We start from the raw sequence: 23,635 nt of genomic DNA, 5'->3' as shown, positions 1-23,635 counted from the left end.
GTGGCAGAGAAGGACTGCACTGTGTGAGTAGTGCCCATGCAAGGGGCTGTGTCCAGACTTGGGCCTCCGGGATATCACTGCACGAAGGTGACAACTGCCTGCGTTCCAGTGACCCCCAGAGCTAAGCCAGAAGTCACTGCAGAGCACTGCCACTCAATGCTATCTGTGTTCAGAAATCTGCCTCCAGTGTGCTTCGGGTTTTGTTTCTCTTTAAAGTCTTTTAATATTTAATTCGCTTTAATTTCACTCAGACCAAGAACAGAAAATGTAAGCTTCTGATTCTACCACCTATGCTGCCATCTCAGAACAAAGCCTGCTCGTTATTCGGCCAAGTAGCCTACGCTTGTGCAAAAAAAAAAAAAAAAAAAAAAAAAAAAAAGAATCTGGACATGATATGCTGTGCCTGCTGACCACAGGAATTGTCATTATGTTCTAAAGTTAGGTGGATCTTTAACAGGACGCTATAATACATAGAATTATTTCTACCACTTCCAACGTGTTCAGATTCCTTTGGCAGAGAATGAACACTGGCTTTGTGAGAGCCACCAGAAATCCTATTAAAGGTAAAATACACAAAAATGGATGATTTGGTAGCTAAGGGATGCCCTCTGTCTTCATCAAAACCACAGTTTAACATGAAATGCACAGGATTTTCTCTCTGTCTTTGTATAGATGCATATTATTGTACATCCTTGAAATCCAAATGCTTTTATGGGCTTTGGGCCAATACTGCCCAAATCTCTGTGCAGGGTTTCTCCTTGCTCTGGGAAGTTCAGCCTGATCTCCAAGAACTGCTTGATATCACCCAGGGGAGGGGAAATGGCAGAGTTGCATCCTTTAACACATTATCTTCTATAATACCATCCTAAAATGGAAAAGTTACCAAAGCAGCGATGCTAACGTACATATTCAGGAACAAACAGGGAAGCAGGGATGCTTACAAGGAACTGAAGCATGGGATGATGGCTTTGCTTAGCATTTTTGTGAGTACATCATGTTAAAGTGTGCCACGGGAACTGGCGAGGGGACGGTGTGTTACATGCCAGTGGGCTGCTGGGCTTTATTCAGTTACTCCCTGCTCGAGTGCCGTGACACCAACAGACAAAGCAGAATAGAGGGATGAACACACAGTTCCCTGTTTCTTCATTTGTATCTCATTAGATGTCTGAGTTCCCTTTTTATACCTAGATCCTCAGGTGCTCTAGGCTGGCATCGTCCTATTTGTTCCAGTGAGATACTACCTGAGAATTTGCTTTAATATTTGAAACACACACTCATCTTCGCCTTACATTTGTATCTGCAAAGCAAGGCACCTCTGCTACTCATGGCAACACACAGGGCTTAGAAATGAGTTCAGCAGTGCCGTGAGAAGGGTTTTCCCAGGCTTGTGCCAAAGCATTGCACAGAGTGGGGCCCGTGGGGTCAATGCTCAGCTGGAAAGGCCGGAGCTGACTGAGCACCGACCACAGCGATGTGACTCTCAGACCGGGAAGAGCTGAGTGCAAACCTTTCAGCTGAAGCGTTCCAGCCCAGATTACAGAGTCAGATATCAGCAGTGAATACATGGCGAGACTTTCAGAGGCGTAAGGGATTCTGTGCTCCCTACATCTCGGCAGATGCAGGAGCATGGGTGGTTTATTCGTCCTCCGTGGTGTTGAAAATTTTGCCTTTTATTTTTGGAAGGACAACTGGAGTGCCTGGACTGGCTAAAAGTGGTTTTGAAACTGCTTGTGCAGTTGTGCACGCTGAGCTTCAGCCTCAATGAGTGTGTGTGAGCCGGCACAGGGCAGGGCCCTCACTGCCCTCACCTCACAAAGGAGTAGGGCTGGCAGGGGTTTAAAAAGTCATCTTCTGCATTTTTATACTTTTTTTAAAACTTAAAACCACCCTGGTATCTTGGCATTTGTCTTCTTGAACAGGATGGGCTTTCCTTATCACCTCCACTTGCTATTCCATCAAGCCATTATCCAGAAGCACCCACCAAACTAAGCTTGACGCTGAAGCAAAGAACGATCTATGGGCTTCACATTAGGTAGGCTGTTTCGTAGCACCTAGCACATTAGAAGAGATAACACCTTCGATGGGAAAGGTGACCGCATTACCTCGTTAACCAGCATTGCTGGTGCTGCATTTCAAACAAAACAATCTTTGTCTACGCCACTGACAAGGCCATGTTTCATCATGTGTTAACTCCTTCATATTCTGCGGTGATGCCATCTCCCTGTGTCAGCACAACACCGCTGGAGCCCAGCACGTTCCCATCGGGTCTGGCTGGACAGGGAACGCCTTCACCTTGCACCTCAATGGGATCAGCAGGCTGCCAGCCTGCAACACCTCCATCTGCCCTTCCAAGAGCAACAACCCAACAGCAGGCCCAGTCGAGTGCAAGGCCAGCACAGAGCTGGCAGCGGGGCCATTCTCTGGCTTTTAGGTTTCTGTTTTCACACTCGTGACACTTTGGTGTCATTTGTGTGCTGAGTCCTTGCATGCTTTCCTAGGGTTTCGGACTCAACTCTTGGTAGTGTGTGCCTGGTGCTGTGAGGTAACCGCTGCGAAGCTGCTACCTGAGCTTGATCTGAGTTGTGAAGATCTCGTGGGTAGCACTTGTTTTTCACGTTACCTAGAATAATGAGTCCCAGCTCTTGATTTGGGCTTCTCACAGCAAAAACGAATAGCTGAAGTCTTTCCCTTATATTACATGAATCGCATTAGGCCAATGCTGAGAGAGTGCTGAATACTTACTCCTTGATTTATATTTTCCCCCGCGGTGTCGAGTGACATCAGATGATGCTTTTAATGAGCACCGGGAATTTTCACCAGGCCAGCTCACAGAGCGGAGGGAAGCACACCCTGCATGACTGATAGCTGGGTCTGCTTTTCCCATCAGTGAAGTCCAGGCGGGAGTTTATGTGCCAACTCTGTGGAGGTGCTGAGCAACCACAACTCCCACTGAAAACCCGTTTAGCACCCCTCAGCAGCTGGCAGGCCAGGATGTGCCTGAACAAACAGCACGAGGATCTCAGGGTTTAACAGATGAGTCGTATTGAACTTGCGGGTATTCAGCACCTTTCAGTGTTTGCTTCCTTAAGAACAAGCACTAGTTAAATTTGTGAAGGGTTCTAGCAAAGGGTATGGAGGGAAGAAGGGCAAGTGGGCTGGCTTTGCACAACCTTTTCATTTATCATGTTTATCCTGTAGCAGTTATCCTATTTGTGCTGGAGAAAAACAGGCAGTCCAGGCCTTCCAGAAATTCAAAACACAATGAAGTCCACATGCTGTTTGCTGCTTTGCCACTACTAATCTCTGTAGCCTTTAGGTATGAGTGGGATCCATGATAGCGAACTCTAGCCATCCAACAGCGAGATACTCGGTCAGGCAAACCGTATTCCTTCCCTCAATGGCAGTGATGAGACAAAGGCACCATTGGAGGGTTATTTGCCCCATCCTGAAAGAAGTGTCTTCAGAAGGTGGATTGCCCTCTGAAGGTGCTTCTTTCTCTCTCCTGACTCTAAAGATGCTCTTGGTGACCAGGTTAGACGAGATCTGGCTTTTAAATAATTACACAGGAATGGTGTAATAATTACCCCAGGATGTCAGAAAACTCTTAAGAGAGGAACTGCAAAATTTGATGGCACCATTACTTTCTACAAGATCAACAACTCTTAGATTTGGGAAGTGGGGAGAAAAGGCAAAAGGTATTCATAGTCTTTTTCAGTTTGATTTTTGTTTTAACAATTTTTTAAACTTATTTTTGATGACTTCTGATAAGGTATGATGTGTAGAAACCAATTCTAAAATGGACCTCTCAGAGGTTGTGTCACACCATCTTGCAAGGAGATGTGAGAGAAACGAAGGCTGAAATAGCTGTTTCCTCCTCCAGGGCTGTAGATCACCCAGGATTACATTTCATCTAGCTTGAACACAGCTAAATGATCAGAATTTGTGTAATTAGTCAGAAAACAAAAAAAAAATTGCTGGCTTTATGCTGGTCACAGGAGAACAGCAAAAGCAATTCAGCAAAGCAAAAATTACCTTCTCGCATTTTTGAACAAGTGCAGTCCTTCATTTTGTACAAACTGAAGACTTTGTGAGTATGATATTTCTGATTTCTTCTTACAGCTATGTAGGTGGATACAATAATTGGTTACAAATAGTCCTCTTGGACAGCTACATGAATATTTGCTGGAACAACAGCGCTAAGTAAAGAAGGTCGTGCCCCTTGGCTCCCCATCCACCTCTTCCTGCTTTCCCTCCATGGCTCACTGTCCATTTGCACCACTGCAGCTGTTTGCAGAGCTGCGCTAAGAATGGGAATGTCACTGGAATGACATCAATTTTTTGTTGTTTTTGAGGTGAAGAGCGATATTTTTAACCTGGACCATTTGATTAGATTCCAACACAGCCCAAAAAACAGCTGCATCAGCACAGCTGCCATGCAAGTGGTGGCATCTAGGCAGGAATAAGAAGCAGGGCTACTTGGCAAGAAAATCCTAAGCTACCTTTGCTGCCAGAAAAAAAACAGACCTGCACCCTTAGAGGTATGTGAGCTATGCAATGCCTTCGCTGCCTAATTTCCACCCAGCATGATAGCCAAGAGTGTGAATTTGTGAGAAAATTCGGATCTTGGAGAGAGAAACCGTGAAAATACAAGACTTTTTGCTTCTATGGAGTCTCTAACCTCAGAAAAGGAGTGAGAAATTAAAGTTAATTCCCTTATTTTTGCTAGCTTGTTTAGAAGCAACCTCCAGTGTTGACAAGAACAGGCATGATTAAAAAATTCTAGCTGGTCGCAAAGCCATCACAGAATCTGTAGGCTATGTTTGTCTGCCTCAAATGTCAAGTGTTACACTTCTGGCACTCAACACTTCCAGGCAGCGGAAACAAAGGGAGCACAACAGGTTATTTTTAAATAGTTTAAACTTTAGTTCAAGCATTTTGTTTTCATATTTTTATGCAGTCTAGCTCTTTCAGCAAAACACCTGGCAGCTGTCACACGTATCATAACGATTCTCTTTCAAGCTAAGAAGTGGCTTCTTTTGTATGGATCTTTTCTTTTTATTAGTGGGAACCAATGGAATATTCTGTGAAATAATTGCTACGATTACCTGTCACAAAAACACACATGGTGGCAGACCAAATAATAAGCGCAGACAAACTCCATCAATCACAGTACTAGCTATGTCACTTTCTTAATAGTGGTTGGCAATGAATTTTAAAAGTCTGTTGGGTGAAAGTAAAGCAAGGCAAATGCCTTACTTTAATAGATTTTCATTATATTGCAATTAACATTATGTGGCTGCCGTCTGTCACAAGTTCTCTTGCACAATGACCTTAAAGAAACCAAATGCGGTTCAGAGGGAAACAGACTAGTTAGCTTATTTTGGTCTAGGATTTACACATCTCCCATAGGATACCAAGTTCCAGACTCTTGAACCAGTGCTAGAAGCAGTTTTAGAGAATGAGTAAGAGGCTGCTTGTCTTCTAGTTGGCACTTGGGACACGCAAATTCCCTCTCTATGTAATGCATCTTTTTCATGACTCAAAAAGAAAAAAAGAAAGCCAGAAATAAGACACACTTTTTATATTTCACCCATTGCTGCAGCAGTGTCCAGGAAAATGAAGGAAACCCAAGAGGGGAGGGGTCTTATACACATGAATTTTAAGGCTGCATGATCAGAAGTGTATTTTCTGGATTTATCCACCCATTGTTCTTTGCTCTTCTGATGGTGAAGTCCTTGCGGACCTCCTGATCAATGAACCATCTAGCATTTCTACTGCACTTCCAGTCCTGCTGGACAAGTCTAGCAAAGGAAGAATCATCTTGAGAGGCTGCAGGAATAAGTGGTCATCAGTGCCAGAAAGCTGCTCAAGGCTACCACCTCTCCCTTCTTCCTCCTACTTCTTCAACAAATAAGTAGATATGACTTCAGACCAACAAATTAAATGTGAAATAAAGACCTTCCAAGAGCTGCTCTATGCTAGTAACCCCTCTAATCCATGTTAGAGAAACTTCACTTTTAACTTTCAGAGAGAAGGAGCAAATCTAGCAATGGTTTAACGTCCTGTTTGTTTCTGCTATATCGTCTTTCCTTTGTAACATGGAGCGTTGTAAATTAAAACTTTTTCTTCCTCTGCAAATGGTATTTTTATAAAGCCAATGGATGAGACACGATGCCAGTTCAGACAGTGACTCACTCCAGAGCTCCATTCACTGGATCAGATAACAGAGCCAGAATAGCAGCGAGGTGTGGACACACACCAGGCTCCGGAGATTTAAACACTGCTTATGCTCGCATCGTGAGTGATGGACTTCGTTGTGCTGTTGTAAGCGCGTTGTGGGGGTATATGTGAGCTGTGGACACAGCACACATTCTCTGAGAGTAAAAATTACACTGATGGATACGCAGGAAGAAAAGCTGGAACACCAGCTGAAGCAAGAGGTTGCCACTCTGATGCCGTTCTGTAACAGACACAGAAAGTCTATGGCAAAGCAGATTCTATCTCAGTTATTGACCTGGTTATTATTGGTGTATAGACCACACACAAGCGTCACCAGAGCCAAGCTTCAAACTGACCTGCATCTGAGCACCAATTCCATTAAAAAAAATAAAGAAGAACATTTACTTTATCAAATGACGTTATAGAATTGCATACAAATGCTAAAATGAATGCATCTGAAAAAGTAAATCTGGTGCCAGACATTGAAAATGTTCCCATTACTGACGGAGGAAACAACAGCCACCTTTCCTCAATAAGGCATTTTGTAATAGAGCAAGTCAAACAGCAAGTGTGTCATCATGAAAAATAGTCACTTCTGTGTGCAGAAGTGCTGAGTCAGGAGTGCTTGAAGAGATGGGCTATGTATCAGTCACCACCTTTGGTGGTTGAGATAGGCTCAGGCAGATTTTATAGGGTGCTCTCTAAATGAAATAGAACAATAAGAAATTCAGATCACTTATTCTCCAGGGCTGTGAAATCCTCACCCTCGGTTCAGTGAAAGGAGAAGTGGGTGTTACATCTATGTGGGACATCTGAAACATGGTTTGGATATCACGGCACCAATCTATCTCCATTGGATGGAAATCTGGGATAGCAGGTTGTCTGAATTAGTCACTGGCCTCTTACCTAACGACCTGAAGATTATTGTAAAGGTGTCAGGAGGATAAACCACCTGAAAAGGGATCTAAGACTGAGTCAGTTCTGTGTGTGATACGACCCTCTCCTTTTTTCTGTCTCTTTCTGGATGCACACACAGCCATCCAACCTGCATCTCCACATCAAATGCTCCAGTCCCTCCCTGTCCTGCAGCCAGAAAAGTCTGGAAGTGGCAGGGCACGATATTCAAACACAAGGGCCCAGCCCTAATTAACTACTAATTACTGCTAGTGGGACTTTCAATACGGCTAGTCGGATAGGTTGCTATTTAAATATTGGTCCATCTCCAAGGGTTCGGAGACAACAGACACTGCTTTAAGTGGCTCTGTTCACAGCTGCAACGAAAGTCTGAAGTGTCTCAAGGTAACGGGATGACAACTAACCAAACACTGTACAAACAGATGGCTTGTGTTGTTGTGACATAAATCTTCCATAATACGATGTAAAACAGCAACAGCTCATCCATGATTAAGAAATACCTTTTGTTCACATTCTACTTTCTTTTCAAAACATCTTCACAATGAACATAGTGAGCAATGCTCTGGGGAAGAGGCTTAATGGAGGCAGAATTCGGTATTTAAATGAGCTAGTTGCTGAAAGACAACATTTAGGGGAGCCTGGCTTAGTATTAATTTCAACAGAAGAAATAATTTTGTCCATGCTGTCATTGTTGAATCCTATTGCTAGTAATGGAGTGAAAAATGAAATATACATAAATCAGATGGTACCTATGACTCACCAGACAAATCGCAGGCCAGACTCTTCAAGGTAAAACTTCAGGTGAAATATTTGCCACTCATATTAATTATGAGAAACTGTTGTCTGAAAGCTGGCCTTAATGCATTGCCCTCACGACTCATCACCGCTGCCTCTGAATCACTCAGATAATTCTCAGAAGCGAGGGAAAGAGGTGTTAAAAGAGGAGCAATCAAGACTTTCCTGATTTTCTCTGTGTGTGTTCACTAAACAAAGGAAAAAAAAAATCTCACCTTAAGCACGGAATCAAGATGCAAAATGGAAATTTACAGGCAGAATTTGCCACCAAGTAAATACCAGACCGAGTGGCCTCAGACCTGAGCGTTATACCTGAGACCCATCTCAGTACTTCAAGTTAAGGAGAAGCAGAGGTGGAATTTTTTTGTAATGTTAACAGAGGTTTTTGCATTTATGGTCTGCCCTGTATTTCAGCACAGGCTGAAAACTTTTTTCTCAAAGTGAAATTTAAGATGTGCTTAGGATGAAGCTTCAAACAGAATTCAGCTGGGGCTCGTAGGCTAACTGGTTCATGGGTCTTCTGCAAAAGGCTCAGCTTCACTGAGGATAGATGACCCATTTTCCATTCAGTCAAATCCGGCAGATATTTTAAGTGTACAGGCATAGTAGAAAACCATCCAGGTTCTTTCTTAAGGAAAGATACACTCCAAGCATACCCAGAGCTAGGTGGTAAATATCAAGTTGAATTTTGCTCTCTATATCTCCAGACCTTTCAATAACGCTCAGTACAATTGTTCAAGGGAGCATATTATCCTTGGAGCTGCCTCTGCTGCTGACACCCACCCCTCATCCTGCTCTGTGACATGCTGTGGGATGGCTGTTGGAAAAGCATTGTTCCCCCAGATCCCAGCCGCTCAAGCAAGCCATCCTCCCTCTGGGAGCTGCTGGCTTTAGAGGTGTCTCAGCTTGCTTACCTGAGCAGATAAGCAAGACTGAGTTTGTAGAAAAGAAACAATTATTTGTGTATCACTGGCATCCTGTGCAGTCATCCCAGAGCAGCACTCTACTAAAATGTGGCCCTGTGCCTTTTATAGAGTGGTGGAGAAACAGAGGCACATGAGCAATGAACACAGTGTGTATTTTGATTTTAAATGATTTTATTTTCTCCGTATTGTCTTCATACTGACATGACAACCAATTGGCTAAAACTTACCTAAATACTGACCCTCTGACATGTGATTTGAAGCTGTCTCTGGAAAAATATATAAAGGATCACCTGCTGAAATTGAAATGTTCAGCAGCAGGGCAAAGAGAGCTACAGTACATGAATACAGAGAGAACCGTCCCTACGGTAATTTTGGCAGATGGCAGAAGGTTGCAAGCAAGTAATAGAAAATTTTAAAACTAATAAAACAAGATTAACATAGGCCACTCTATTAGTATTTCTCCTCCCAAACAGCTCAGTCCTGATTATATTTTATATCCTCGTGGAATTAAAGCACTGTACTGTACTGGCAGCAAAGGGAAATTAGATTATAATATTGTTTGTGGATGATTAACTTGCATTTCCTTTCAAACTGGATGTGTGTGCCTGAGTCCTCTGGTGCCACAGATGGACACTTTTCTTGGTGGGAGTTCTGAGCAACAGAATATGGGGTCCAGTACTTCCTCTGAGGTGAAATAAACCAGATAATCACAGACCCGGATGCATACGGGACTTTTATAAACTCTCACAAATTTATATGAAGTCACTGCATGAGAGATGTGGCCTACAAAAGAAAATGATTAGGGAAAAAAGAACAAACATTTCCTTATTTTTCTATCAATTACCCTCTGTATTTTTAACCAGACTGAAATAATTTGAGCAGACAGAAGTTATTTGGGGATCTGCCTTCTTTCAGTGACAACACAAGGAAGTTTTGTTATACAATACCTGCCACTGTTGATTTTGGGATTCTTCTGTTACAAACTGAGAGATGGAGTGGTTCTGTATGTGAAGACAATCTTAGGATTACACATTCCTGGAAAGAGCTCTTCTGCGCATGGCTTTCTCCAGCTAGAGGAAAAAGGTCTCCAGGTCTGCACAAGTGAACTACAGGGTGGAACTTAGGGCCAGCTTTTCAAGTTCAGTTGCCTAAAGCTGGGCAGCAAGACGGACTTACATCACTGTATTGAGCATTTGTATTTGTAGAAGAGACAGATACTTAGCACTCCAAGAAACCAAAGCACAGCTAAGGATGACTCAGTGCATATCTGGAAGTTAGATTTACAGGAGACTGAAGGCCCCTATCCCCTCCAGGTGTACCAGTCCAGCAGCTTGGTACCATGAGTGTTTATAAAAAAGACACACTATTCTTTACATGACTAAAGCTCCACACCTGTATGCCGCTGGTAGCATCCTCCGGGTATAATGAACACAAAGACACACGTCTGAGTCCTGAAACATCAAGCTGTTGAAGGAGTTTCTTAAGTCTAACGCACAAAATGTGCACTTTTCTCCCTATCCCACTTACCCTGCCTTCTGAGACTGAGGACAAGAAGACAATTTAAGACTCGGTAAAGGCTAGATTCACTTCCCTCTGTAACCTGTCACACACACTGTCTCTAAGCTTTCTTGTTTTTGTTTTGGACTCTAAGATCTGCATCTCCTGTGCAGTGAGCGAGCTGCTTGTTAATGCCTGTGTCATCCTCCCTAATACATGACTCCCCGCAGAGGCAAGGCAGTGCGTGGATCTGTTCCCATCCCATCTTCCAATCTTTCACTCTCGTCTGTCACTGCAGAGGCTCAGATTTGCTTCAAAACATCCCCCTAACGTCAGATGCTGAGCAGAAGCACCTGGGTAAGGAGCATGTCACCTCTGTCTCAGCTGATGGATGTGAAGAGGGTGCCAAGTGCACAGCGGCTGTTGTTAGCAAGATGCCTCTCACTGGCAATGCCTCTCTTTCTCCATTAGCTGCAGGAGCAGCCCACAGTGACTGTGCCCCTAACTTCTAGCTTCCTGGAGCAGGAAGCGTCTCTGTAGGGCTGAGGTTCCTATTTCCTTCACCCTGAATCACCGCATGCTGCCCTCCTCAGATCTAGAAAGCCCACCGCCTGCGGGCTGCACCCTCTGCTGCCCAGTCCTGCGCCCTCCTGTGCTCTGGGGGAACCGTCAGCAATGTCATCTCTCATAGTGGGGTGTCCCTTAACTAAAGAAATCTGTGGGGATCTGGCCTCTTGCTGCTGAAAAACAAGGGAAACCCTATCACAGCATTCCATTGAAATAGCCTGGAAATAAAGTATACGCTGCTTTTGCGAGAGTCCTGCAGATTTATATAACTATTATTATTATTATAAATTGTTATTAGCATTTTTATTTCCAGCACTTTTGTTATTTGGCTTTCAGGGGCTTATCACACAAAAAGGAAAAGGGCAGGGACCTGATATTCCACACGACAGATAAAGACACATAACCTGTCTGAACAGCCACCTCACTGCACGTGGGGAAGCAAATCATTTTGATGCAAATAGAGTCTGAGACCAAAATGTCTTTCTCCCTCACCTCCTTTCTATTTCATGATTAAATAAATCATAAAGCTGTCACCAGAGACCACACAGAAAGAGGTCTCAAATGGTAGAAATGAGAGCTTTCTGCATTGGTCTATTTTTAATTTCAAAAGGTATTTTGAATTAAAAAAGAAAGAGGGGGGGGAAAAAGAGCATGATGCTGTTTGCATGCCTGATTCCCCAGGAGTACAAACAAGCTCTGTGTCCTCTTGTAATAATATAAGAAATTTTCAAAACCAAACAGAAATAAATGAAAATTAAACGCTGCTCCGTAAATTTAATTGAGATTCACAGTGTCCAATGCTTTTCAAATTCAAATTACCACCAGACAGAGCATCTTTTTGCATAACTCATGCAGATAAAGCATAGATGATAGATTACTTTTCCTCTCCTTTTTTTTTCTTTACTTTTTTAGGAGAGATGGACTTCAGTCACAGTGCCGGAATCTTTGCATGTAAAATCTGAATAGAAATCTAACATTTTTTGTAGAGGCACTGTGTCATATCGTTATATTGTACAGTGCTTAGAGTGCATTACAGAAAATGAGCAGGGAAAAACAATCATTTTTGTATTGAATAATAGACCAAAACTGCATTTTTCTGTCATTAGAGTGAACACTCAAAGGTAACTACTATTGCTTTGTGTTGGATAACTTTCATCTTCAGTAAATAAGACTGAATGCATAAGTGGTAACTCAGAATTCTTTGCAGATCAGTCATACCACTTCAGAAATTGAATATAAATACAGAGCTTACCTAAGGAGGGTGTGAGTTTGGAGCTGGAAGAACTATACCATGGACACTGTCTACGAGAGAGGAGTTACTCCAGAAGAGAAGTTACGGAATAGTTAAGGTTCAGTTTACAGCTGTTGTATTCAGGACAGCTTCACTGTGAGGTGAAGTTCCTAGTCCTTGGTCTTGTAGGTATTTCAGCTCTAATTACTGCAATCTAAGGGGAAAAGCCTTTTCCTACAGAAAAACGCGTACTAATCATGCTTTGCTGTGCCTCAGTATATACTGGACTCCTTAGTCTAGATCTACTTAGGAGCAAAAAAAAGGAAGGAAGAAAAGAAGAATCAGAGTATTCACTGCCTGCCCTGGAACCCATGTTTTGGAATCAGCTCCTCTATGACATGTTGGCTGAAAATCTGGGGGTACAAATTCCAGCCCTTGATCACTCTGATTGCTATGAAATGCCCCTATCCAGGACATCAATTATTAAAGCACAGATATTGAAAAGCACACACACAGCCATAGGTGTCTGTGTGGCAGCAGTCCCATCTAGTGTGTCTGGTGAGATTGAGTGGCGCTGTCGCCTGCTGCCATGTATCAGTGCAGGCCCAAGTCTTCCCTTCCCTCCAGTGAGGCCGGTTGTGTTTTGGATGCCTTTTGGTAGAAAAAAAGACCTGACAAGGAGCACTCCACTGCGAGGTATGCTGTGTGGGCTGGGGCATGAGGTCTCCGCAGTGACGTTCCAGGGGGACAGCCTGGGCTCTGCTCCCTGGAGGGAACAGATTGCTTGCGGTGTGAGTCCTGGCAGCAGGGTTATTCGGCTGACTTTTCTTTTCTGATGTTTTACTCCCCCATTTTTCAGATTTAACGAGCTTGGCTCTGCACGTCTCCTGTCAAACCTCAGGGTCTCCATCCTGCTGGTCAAATGAACAGCAACTGAAATATAAGCCCCTAGACCCGAGGATGTACATTTCTCTTTCCATTTTGAGCCAGGGAGATGCAATGTTCAACCATGCAGGAGTAAGCTGAAGGGTGGCATTTGGAAGGTGCGAGGAAGAAATGTTTTAGGCAGTTTGAATTATGAAGTAGCATGATGTTTTTGGATGGGGGAAAAAAGGGAAAACTTCCTTTAAGACAACAGAGGAACATCACCAGAGACACTATTTGAACAGTTAGTTAACAATAAAATGAAATATTTCCTACCCATGAAAGAACAAATGTATTGAATCAGATTCCAAAGATGATGTAGTATAATAAGAAATGCCAAAAGTGATATGCAGAATGCTAACTCCTGTGAGAAAATAAGAAGAATGCTTCACCAGTGTTGTCACAACATGAACTTGTTTTTACCACTAAGCGCTTTTCCTTAACACTATTTAATTGGAGTAATGGAGTAAAAAAAAGGGTGTAGGGAACATCAACCAAGGTAGTAAATAAATTAATAAAACCATCATTTGAGAGTGGGTTGTGTAAAAGTCACATGCAGGAAGGAAACAAAGTGCAAGTTCACTGGAAAATGACCACTGACATGGGACAGTGGCCATTTTGCTTGTGACGCACAATCCAGCTCAGACCCGTGACTTTGGCCATAGCTTAGCTTGCTCTCCAGTCTTTCTATTCCTCAGCACACTCTGCACCCTTCTGCTCCCTCTGCTTTCCCATTCCTTCCCCTCCCTCCAGCCCAGGGACAATCCCCTCCTCAGTTCTCCCACTGTTCCCAGAACCATGCACTATACTTCTCAGCGTCCTTCTCCTCCCCAGATGTCAGTGTCACTCATGATCCTAGGAAATATCAAGGGACAGCACCGACAAGTCCACACAGCCACAGGCACTGGCCTCTTTCCCACTTGCCTGCTTTCACACCCTGTACCTGGCCATGAGGGGAGCTGGATACCTCACTACTGCTGCGTGTGACCAAAAACCACGGCAGCCCCTTTCCAGAAGGCTGGCCACACCAAGCACTAGTTTTGCTCCTTTACTTCCTGCTGGTAAATTTGGACCCAAAGAAGCACACCAGAGTCAGGCAACACCCTGTTGCCTGTTGTTATCCAGTAAAGACTTCACCTGCCTCTGCTGAAGTTTGCCTGTTCATTTGTGGAACTAATGAGAAGAAACACCAGCAGAAAATTTAATTGTGAATTTACCTTCTTTTGCCAACTCATTTGGAATGTACTTAAAAGACAAGGTCATTGTGTATTTGATAATTTTTAAATGTGTATTTTTTATTCTGCTCTTGTTCTCACATCAAAACCTGACTTTGAAAAATGGCTAGTGGAATTTGTAGGTCAATTTTTGCTCTTGTTACAAATTAAGTCATTGAGAATACTTCCACCAAATTCAGGTGTCACCACATAAAGCTTTCAGCCAACAGATAAGTGTCCCTTTTATCTAATCTGTATGAAGTCCTCTTTCTAACTTTTTGCCCTCCACATGCTGGTTTATTATCACAGGGCTGTTCATGTATGCAGAGTGGCCAACTCCAACATTGAATGAAACAGCACCGAAATATTTACTGCCCACTTGTGCTTTTTTGCATGCACACACACTCTCCTACCATCACATACGTGCAGGTAATGTCTTTGTTAAACCTTACAGCTTAAGCCTGATTTCTGCAAACCGGGACTGTCTGATTTAGCATGCTGCTTATGGGCTGGTCATCCCACTAGAGCAGGAGCAGGTGTGATATGCAAATGCTTCCCATGCAGCCCCCTCAGCTTCGGTTCTTGAGTCTTTGACTCATTAGAACTTTATACGCATATACAAAAGAAATAATATTCAAATTCAGGTTATCCCAACTCTAACATTCTTCTTTTAAGGGAAACAACCTCTCATAGCCCAACACATTAATCTCTGTTATCTCATTGTGCTGCTGGCTGTCCAACACAGAACTGGAATATATTATCATCATACTCTCCTTTAATCAAGTCACAAGAACCCTTGGAGAAAACCCCCTGCAACAGATCTGAACCCAGTAAACCACACGGCTTACTGAGAGCCAGTCAAGCACACAAGAAGGCACCGGGTGTTTGCATGGCTTCGTGTTTGCAGGGAAAAGCTGTGCACCCCACCTGCAGCCACCAAGCTGTAAAAGGCAAAGCTAAGCCACAGCTGCTTAGCCACTGGTGTACATGGGATGTACACAGGCTTCCAACAAGTGACAAGAATAATCTCGTGCATGGGATTTGTCAGCAACTAACACATGCAAGCGTTTATGGGCAGAGGCATCGCGGCCCTTCTGGCAGCCTGTGCATGAGCCACTCCGATTAGGTGCACTGGCAGCTAAGCACGAACAACTGCTGGCATGCTGCTCTGCAGCTGACAAACAGCCTGTCATATCTTCCAATCATCTGTAAATCCAGGGGATTGGCTAAAATGACCATTTGGGCTGTTTCCATATTTCTCCGATTATTTTAATTCTTAACATGCAGAGGAAAATTAGGTCAGGTTTTCCTTAGCAGCGGCTGCTCCCGCCTTGCTGCACGTCACAACCCTTTGGGCTGACCTCGGTGGCACTGACCTTGGACGTCGCCGCAGTGGCATTACTTTCCTTACCACTCCCTGGTGCGCTCTCCTCCACTGCTGCCACTTCGGGGGCTTCTGCCTTCTTTGCACTTGTTTCAGGAGAAACTTTCCCCAGCCCACTCTCTGGAGCTGAGCTTGGGCTGCTCGCTGGCCGCGGCTGAGCCTTATACCAGCTAGGGTAAAGCAAGGGATCCACGGTTTCTGCTGCAGGTGGCACTTGACTGTCAGACTCTGCAGTCTGTTGAGAACCACTTGGTGTCACAACCTCATCCTTAAGCAGGACAGATAAAAAGAAGAAGAAGCAGAGTGCACCATGTTACCTTCCTGCCGTAGCCAAGGTTTCTCTGCATGCCCTCTTTGTTATACCTCTCTGCAAGGAATACATTTGCCGTAATGTAAGGTCTCAAAGAACTGCAATCAAATGAAGCAAAAGCAACCAGCGTTTGAATAACACAGATACGGTAAAGAATGTAAGTTAACAAAAGCTAAAATAGAAGGGCTAAATCAGCTGGGAAGGGGCAAGCGGTTCCTTAATCCATGTTTGAGCCTCATTTTAAATCCATTTCTGCGCCAGGAATAAACTTCTGGAAGCGAGCTGAGGCACGCGGTGACAATAATGGGCACAAGAGAAGGAGGCCCCATGTCTTAAACACACTGTCCAGTGACTGTCCAGTAAAGGGATACAACCGTCTGGCAAATTACAGGTTCTTAATTAATTACTGCATTTCATCCTATACACAAATAAAGACTCAATCCAATTCTGAAAACATAAAATATCCTGCATAAGAGCCCCATGTGTTGGCACCAGCCACAAACAGCAGGTGCAGGCGCCTCAGACTGGTGTGCTGGGTTTTGGGTGGAGCAAAGCGTTTGCCAGCAAATCTGTTGATATGAGCAGCCAGATAAAGAGGATACAAAGACACCAGAGTGAAACATTTACCCATCAGCCCTGCTATCAATACAACAACCTATCTCAGTTGCACTGTGCTTGGAAGAGGAGCAGCTGTCGGAGCTGCACTGCTCTCCTTGCACCAAGCTCTCAGGTCTCACTGAGAGTGCTACAACTGCTGCATCTCTGCTGTGTCTTTCTCACACCAGAAGGCAAAAGCTGAGATACACGTATCCCGCGCACTGCAATGCCACACGCCATATCAGTCTCCATGTCTGACCAAGTCATAATGGAATTTACAATTGCTACAGCAGCATGCTATGCCTTTTCCATTTTAGCCTTAGAAGTGAGGAATTTGATGTTAGTGGGCAGACTTGCTTACACCTACTTCTCGTTTGCATATCAGTTATGCTACACAAGTTTAGTGATATCAGTGCAAATCCTCAGAAGAAAAACTGTAGTTAAATCAGTAAAAACTGATTTAAGAGCATCTTCACACAACTGGTGCAAACTCATGTATGCTTTTAAATCAAAGCAAGAATGAATCTACAGCAATTTTTTCCCTTTGTTTTATGTGGGAAGCTTGCTTTAGTCAACAATTCATCACTTGCTCTCTTGTTTTCACACTGACCTCTTCAAATATCATCAGAGCAGCCTTTAACCACTCAGTAACTTCACCAGGAAAATTGCGTTAAGAGTAGAATTTGCTAAGCTATTTGTATCTATACGCAGCAAACGTGGCATACAAAGTATATCTTTTTACTTAGTCTTTTAGAATATGCAGCAATTACGGTCTCATTCTAATAGCATTCCTTAAGGAAAAGTGCTGGCCTGAATTATTTACGCCCTGAATCTGTTGCCAGGCTGTATCATGGCTAGGTTAAAGGCAGCTTCCTCTTTGGTTTGGTCTATGATATCCCTGCATCCTCCTAGATGATAGCCTGAGGACAACCAGAGCAGAGAAGAAGGCAAACGTCATTCCCAGTAAAGAGATTAGAAGCATGATCTAAAAGCCAACGGTGGAAAGCTCACTGAATCCACAGGGAATGCCAAATTCTCTTAGCATAAATATTTTATCAACTGTTTCATTTATAACAGTTAGTCTGAGTTAAAACACAGGAGGCAGCAAGCAGAACATCCATTATAATGTGTTTAACTCCCAAATTGAATCTCTTTTATTTATATATTATGTAACCCACATATATCCTGGTTTATATAGCAAGGTAATTGTTTGCCCATCAAATGATATACACGCAGGCTGAGAGGACAGGGTGCAGCTGCGTATATGTGTGAAAGGGCAATAAGCAGCCTTGCTCTCCAGTGCAGGGACTCCCTGGTGCCGCAGGAGCAGGACTCTGGCTCTGCCAGGCCGCTCAGCAGAGCTGACAGGGCAGCGGGACCATGGGGGCAGTTACCTGGCCAGCCGGGGCAGCGGGCAGTGGCACTGGGACAGGTTCGGCTGGGGGCTCACCCACTGCGCTCTGCGGTTCAGGGTCCTGCTGAGCTGGCTGTGATGCTCTCTCAGCCCCTTCCTCTTCCTCCTTCTCTTCTTCCTCCCCCTCCTCTCCTGACGACTCTGTGTGGACTTCATCCAGATCTTCCCCATCTACTGTCTCCTCCTCTTCCTCTTCTGTCTCCTCCTCTAATGAGACAAATGTAGAAGGAGAGGGCTGAGCATCACGTGGAGATATACGACCAAGGAACCATAGAATGGCTTGGCTTAGAAGGAATCTTAAAAACCATTCAGTTCCAACTCCCTTGTCATGGACAGGGTGGCCAACCAACTAGTTCAGGATGCCCAGGACCCCATCCAGCTTGGCCTTCAATGCCTTGAAGATGGCTACCCTGTGTAATGATAAAGCTATTTACAGCCGCACAGCAAAGCTGCTGCTGATCCACCTCCCTGGCAGAAGTGAGGAGCCTGCACAGCGAGGTGCCGCAGAACGTTGCAGCAGGGAGCACACTCCACACTCACTTTTTAAAGTCTTAAACCCATCCTATTGCTTTGTAAACTGTAGAGGCTTAGGGTACCAACTTCCCTAAAACCAGGCTGTTAAACTTTGTCAAACCATAGTTTTACATCCTACAACACAGCCTATTGTCAGCATTTGTGGTTGGGCTCTTTTCCAGAGGCAGCTCTCTAACAACGTGTTTTGTTTTGTGTAATCATGTTATTCATCCTCACAAACATCAGGTGCTGCTCAGAGCCATCCCTGTATTTCAGAGTATAAATAATCCTAGATAGATGCATTAGCCCACAGATTGGCTATGCATTTTGCACAGCTTGTGGTTCTGCCTGAACCTGTAGAAGGAATGCAGACCTGCAAATCAAATAACACTCATGTACTGCAGAAATACATCTGCAAACAAACACTCTCCTGAATCTCTGCTTCCACGTCCCTTGCATGCAGAGGACCTGACTGACTGCAGCAGGACTGAAGTCCCGATTCCCAAGGCCCTTACTAATGCCTTGCCCACAGGAGGTGGGTATCACATTCCCTATCACATGGCGGAGCTCACGAGGTCATGATCTTGGCAGACACACATGGATGGCAGGGACATAGCAGCTGTGGCTGATCACAGGGACAAACTGGGCATGAGGCTGTGAGCAGGGATTGTCCCTCCCAGCACAAATCCCTGGAAGTTCATGGCCCCGCGAGATGACACCTGCTGTGCTGCTGATTGGTGCCATGGCTGCTGTCCCGCTATACAGACCCTTGTGCCAAGTAGAGCTAGTTCATGGATCTCATCCCGTCCCATACAGGCGCCCTCATAGGGACCAGCCGCACACACACTGAAGTCAGTACAAGTTGTGGCGTGGGAGCAAGTGATGGGTGCCACTTCACTGAATCTCAGGCATCTGTACGGGACTTAACTGGGCTAGTAGAGGTAAATGTAAATGTGTGAGCAGAACTCAGCACTAGTCAAAAAATTAGAGGTATCCAGATGACCATTAGTAGAAGGGATGAGGCCTTCTAATAGGAGAGGTCTGCTTTTTTGAAACATTTGTGTCCATTAGTTTCTTGTGGCTTACTCTGTAAGGTAAAGCACAGGTGAGCCTAGATTTCAGGTAACCTTGATAAATGTAGAATTGCAACTTTGCATTGATACATAGACATATGATGTATGTTTAGCCATGATGTCACAAGAACTCATACAAGATGTTAAATGTATGAAAGATTATGACAATCTTTGCTTCCTTCTGCAACTGTGATCCTGAATTTCAATTACATTTCTGTTACATTTCTCTATTATTACAAATTAAAAAGGTACATCTTTCCTAATTTCTTTTAGTAGTAAACATTCTATTTCTTTAATGACTTTCAATAGAAGGTAAGCTATAAAAGAATGGCATCTTTTGGGTGGGAAAAAGTACTTTATAGATTGAGATAAGTGCTTAATTTTGTGGTTCCTTCACACGAGGAGTCAGTAAAGATCATGCACTTAGGAAAGTCTTGAGGCTACACAAAACATAAAATTCACAGTGTCAACAGGTTATGTGATTTTTAACTGTGATGCTTTATTTTTCTATTATAATGGATACAAAATGGTTTAGTTACACCTCGGCATGGAGAGAAATATCTGATTCAAGTTTTCTTAATCTGTATCATCATGTAAATTACATACAACTGCAATTTAAGAAAACTATTAAGGTGAAATAAATGACATACCTCTGTCAAAGTCAATTTCTCTTATTATCTTTTCTTCTCTACTGAGGTTCACTGTGAATTGGTTCATGTTTTCATACCCATCCTCTATTTTTTCCATCTGAAATCCTTTAGATGCTTCAGTAATTCTAAAACAGAGGGATTGGTTATTTGCATTTGGATTTGCAAATAAATTTGCAATTTGTAACTCATTATAAAAAATCAAGTGTCTCAAGTTTGAATACTTACTTTTGGAGCAACGTTTTGGCATTCTGTGGAAACAAAAAGGAAATAACTGACTTATTAAATAGTTCAATTTTTTGAGATACGTTATACATTGAGATCTAATTCTTACAGTAGCTGCTTCTAAACACATTAATATGTATCTCACAAATTACAATCATGAAGTCTGTGAATGAGATCAGACTTGTACAGTAATTAGTAAACAGCTGAGTAATTCCAGCTGTTCATTGAAGACTTTTAAATTAAAATCTGAATTTGACAGCAAATACAAAAAATATTTACAAAAATGAAACAGAAATATGTTTGCTCTGTTTTTTTTTTTTTTCTTTTTTTTGGTGAGTGCATTTGTGGAGAAAAGCAATTGTTTTGTTACAGCCTCTAGTTACAACATCTTTCAGCATCCATGAGGGCATATGTCTGGAGCCGCAGCACTTTATTTGTCTGGAAAGAATATTGTGCTCTTCAACAGCAATTATTTGATAAAAATAAGTTTTTTATTCTCACTTTCTTTTGGAAAAGAATTTTTCAGCCTTTAACGTAGAGGAACTGTAACATTGCAGGACAGAAATTCTACACCAGTGAATTCAGGGAACAGGCTACCAATGGCTTTTTAATTGGCTATCCTAAGTTTATACTATGAAAATAGAGAAGTTTTGAAGTAAAGGCATAAAAACTGGTCTTAAGATATCTATGTGTAATCCTAGAAAGTTCATCACTGTTACTGTGCGAATGAAATTTCTAAATCACAGAAATCTCTACTTAGATTTTAGGGGTGAGAAAATAAAAACATGTAGGAAAATATGAAAATTCCTGTTTCCCCCGGGAACACAAAATCTATACAGGATAGTATATTTTGGTGCTAACGGCAAATATTCGATTTGGATACTATTCATGAGAGGCCTAGTCTGTGCTGACGTAAGTTTTAAAAAATGAGTTTGTATGAGAATTCACTCAAAGTCGACCAAATTCTGGAAGTGCCTAAAATTCAGAAATGGTTATATAGTATTTCAGTAAATCATAGCTCTTCTTCTGCCTCTGCTTATAGATTTTGTACCTGCAAAAACACGGCCATTTCTGGTTCTTCCATGAACTGGATTCCTGACTCAACCAGCTTAGACACAGCTTCCAAATGATCCGCATACTTCTTCATCAGGGAGCGGACATGTTCCAGTTTCTCCTCTTGGGTTCTAGTGATTATTTGTGTCATCTCATTTTTTCTTTCTTCCAGTACAGAATAGAGATAATCAAATTTTTCACACAGCTGCTCCTTCTGTCGTCTGCTGCATTCCTGTGAATCATTTGGTTTATGTTAAACATGTTATGTTCTTAAAAGAGCTTCTATTTTTATGGTTACTTGGAAGCATTTTCATCAAAGAAATTCCTCTTTTTGAGCAGTGCAAAGGATTCTGAATGACCCTGGAGACTTTCACAATTTTCAAAGTTCAAGCTATTGGAACAAAAGTTTTAAAACTGTTCTCAAACTCTGGATTTCAAACCACTGAAAGCCCCCAAACAGGTTATTGTATAACTTGTCAGCCTGCTAAAGAACTGTGAAAGGTATTTATGATGTCTGTAGTGATACTTCAAAGCCTGCAGAAAGAGTAAAAAAAAAATCACCATAGTAGCAGCTGTGTTCATTTGCACGAACAGAATGTTTTTTAAAGGAAATATCATCCATCTCAAAGCAGTTCTGGAGAATTTTCTTTTTCTACCTGGAACTTTCTTGCTCAGGCCTGATTTTTACATCAGCCCTTTCAGACTCTGTTTTGACAGCAGGTGTCCATTATATCCCATTTACCGTGCGCTGAATGAGGGAGAGGTAGTGCAAAGAAATGCTGTGTGACAAAAGCACAAAGACAAGAGGAGGAATCGGGTTCTAACCCTACCTTCAGGCATTGATTTTCACATCATTTTCTGAGATGCTTTTCCTGTCCTTCTACTCAAGACAACACACTGTATTTCACTTAGTAAGGGTTTGATGACTGCTTCACTGAGCGCTCTCTAACAAGAACACACTGCGCTTGCAAGGGAAGATTTACAGGGAGGAAAGCGGAGACAGGTTATCTGTATAGTCTGAGGCCTACCAAGTACTTGATTCATCTCTGAGCCCCAGGGCACACAAACAGGCACGTCCTTATTGTGGTTATACCTGGTTGTGGATGGGGGTGGTTACTTTAATCTCTTTCCTAGGAACTGAGTCTAAATCAATTCCTCATCTTCATCCCTGGAGGCATGAAGCTGAGATCCTGGCAGCACAGGGTTATTAACATCCCCACAGTACTTTTGGAACTGCTAAGACTGATTATTTGTGGCATTTGGCCACAGAGAGCCACACTTTTTCCTTAACTTTCAACCAGAGCTCTTTCCTAAGAGCTGGGAGCAATCTGCTCTGTATTGTTCAAAGGAGAAGGCCTTCTGAAGATGGATGCGTAGCCAAATACCACAGCCTGCGCTGTAGGGTGAGGAACTACAGATGTCATTGCATTGGCCCTAACACCCACTTCTGCTTCCAATGAGGAAGGCATTCCTACCTTAAAACTAACGGGGTTGTCTTGTCCAAGCCCTTGGCACTTCCCAGAAATTCCTCTGATTGAGGAATTTTAGTGTGGGGATAATGAAGCTGGGTGTTGTTCTATTGTTCAGACCTCAGAAAACCTTCCTCTCCTCTTTCACTCCTTTCCCCTCTTCCTCCTAATGTTTCCTGCATTTCGTCTTGCTCCAGACTCCTTTTCAGTCTACAATGACCTCCCTCTGAAATGTCACTCAGATCACTTGTAAAACAACCTCAATTTAAGGACAGGTGTGTGCTGTCTTTGACATTTGATATAGGACAAGTGCTATGGGAAGAAGAGACAGAGAGTGCCCTGAGAAATCCTTCCTTATTTCTAAGCCTTAATACATATTTTCTGCCAGCAGACATTACAGAATTGTGAACCTCGAATGTCAGAATGCAAAGCTAACTGCAAATGCTGAAATATTTATGTTTTTTAATTCTGTATAAAATGTTCCCATATTAAGTCTCTGTTTGACAGAATTATCCTAATCAGATTCTGAGTAAAAAATCTTAGCCTTTTTGTTTTTTAAAGCACAGCTACAAGAGAAAGGAAGGAGTCCTTGTCACTGAGCATGAGTTGCACTGCTTGTTCTGAACTATCTGTATTGACTGGTCACTGCTATTAGCATTTAA

At 42.9% G+C, this 23,635-nt stretch overlaps 1 protein-coding gene across 2 annotated transcripts in view; it reads right to left on the bottom strand.

The window, feature by feature from the left end:
* The window catches only part of TRIM55 (tripartite motif containing 55), a 46,246-nt gene that overhangs the window by 1,094 nt on the left and 21,517 nt on the right, over positions 1-23,635 (bottom strand). Inside the window, exons 5-9 of one of the 2 annotated variants that reach the window (XM_021387791.1) lie at positions 21,503-21,736; positions 20,455-20,477; positions 20,230-20,354; positions 17,974-18,200; positions 15,665-15,940 (exon numbers count right to left, since the gene is read on the bottom strand). In XM_021387791.1, the coding sequence (XP_021243466.1) occupies positions 15,665-15,940; positions 17,974-18,200; positions 20,230-20,354; positions 20,455-20,477; positions 21,503-21,736 (885 nt within the window). The remainder of the gene's footprint in view (positions 1-15,664; positions 15,941-17,973; positions 18,201-20,229; positions 20,355-20,454; positions 20,478-21,502; positions 21,737-23,635) is intronic. The other variant, XM_021387790.1, reaches the window with a different exon arrangement.

This window comes from Numida meleagris, chromosome 2 (genome assembly GCF_002078875.1).
Source record: "Numida meleagris isolate 19003 breed g44 Domestic line chromosome 2, NumMel1.0, whole genome shotgun sequence".
Lineage (NCBI taxonomy): Eukaryota > Metazoa > Chordata > Aves > Galliformes > Numididae > Numida > Numida meleagris.
Note: the sequence above shows the minus strand (reverse complement) of the source record. Positions and strands in the feature narration are given on the sequence as shown.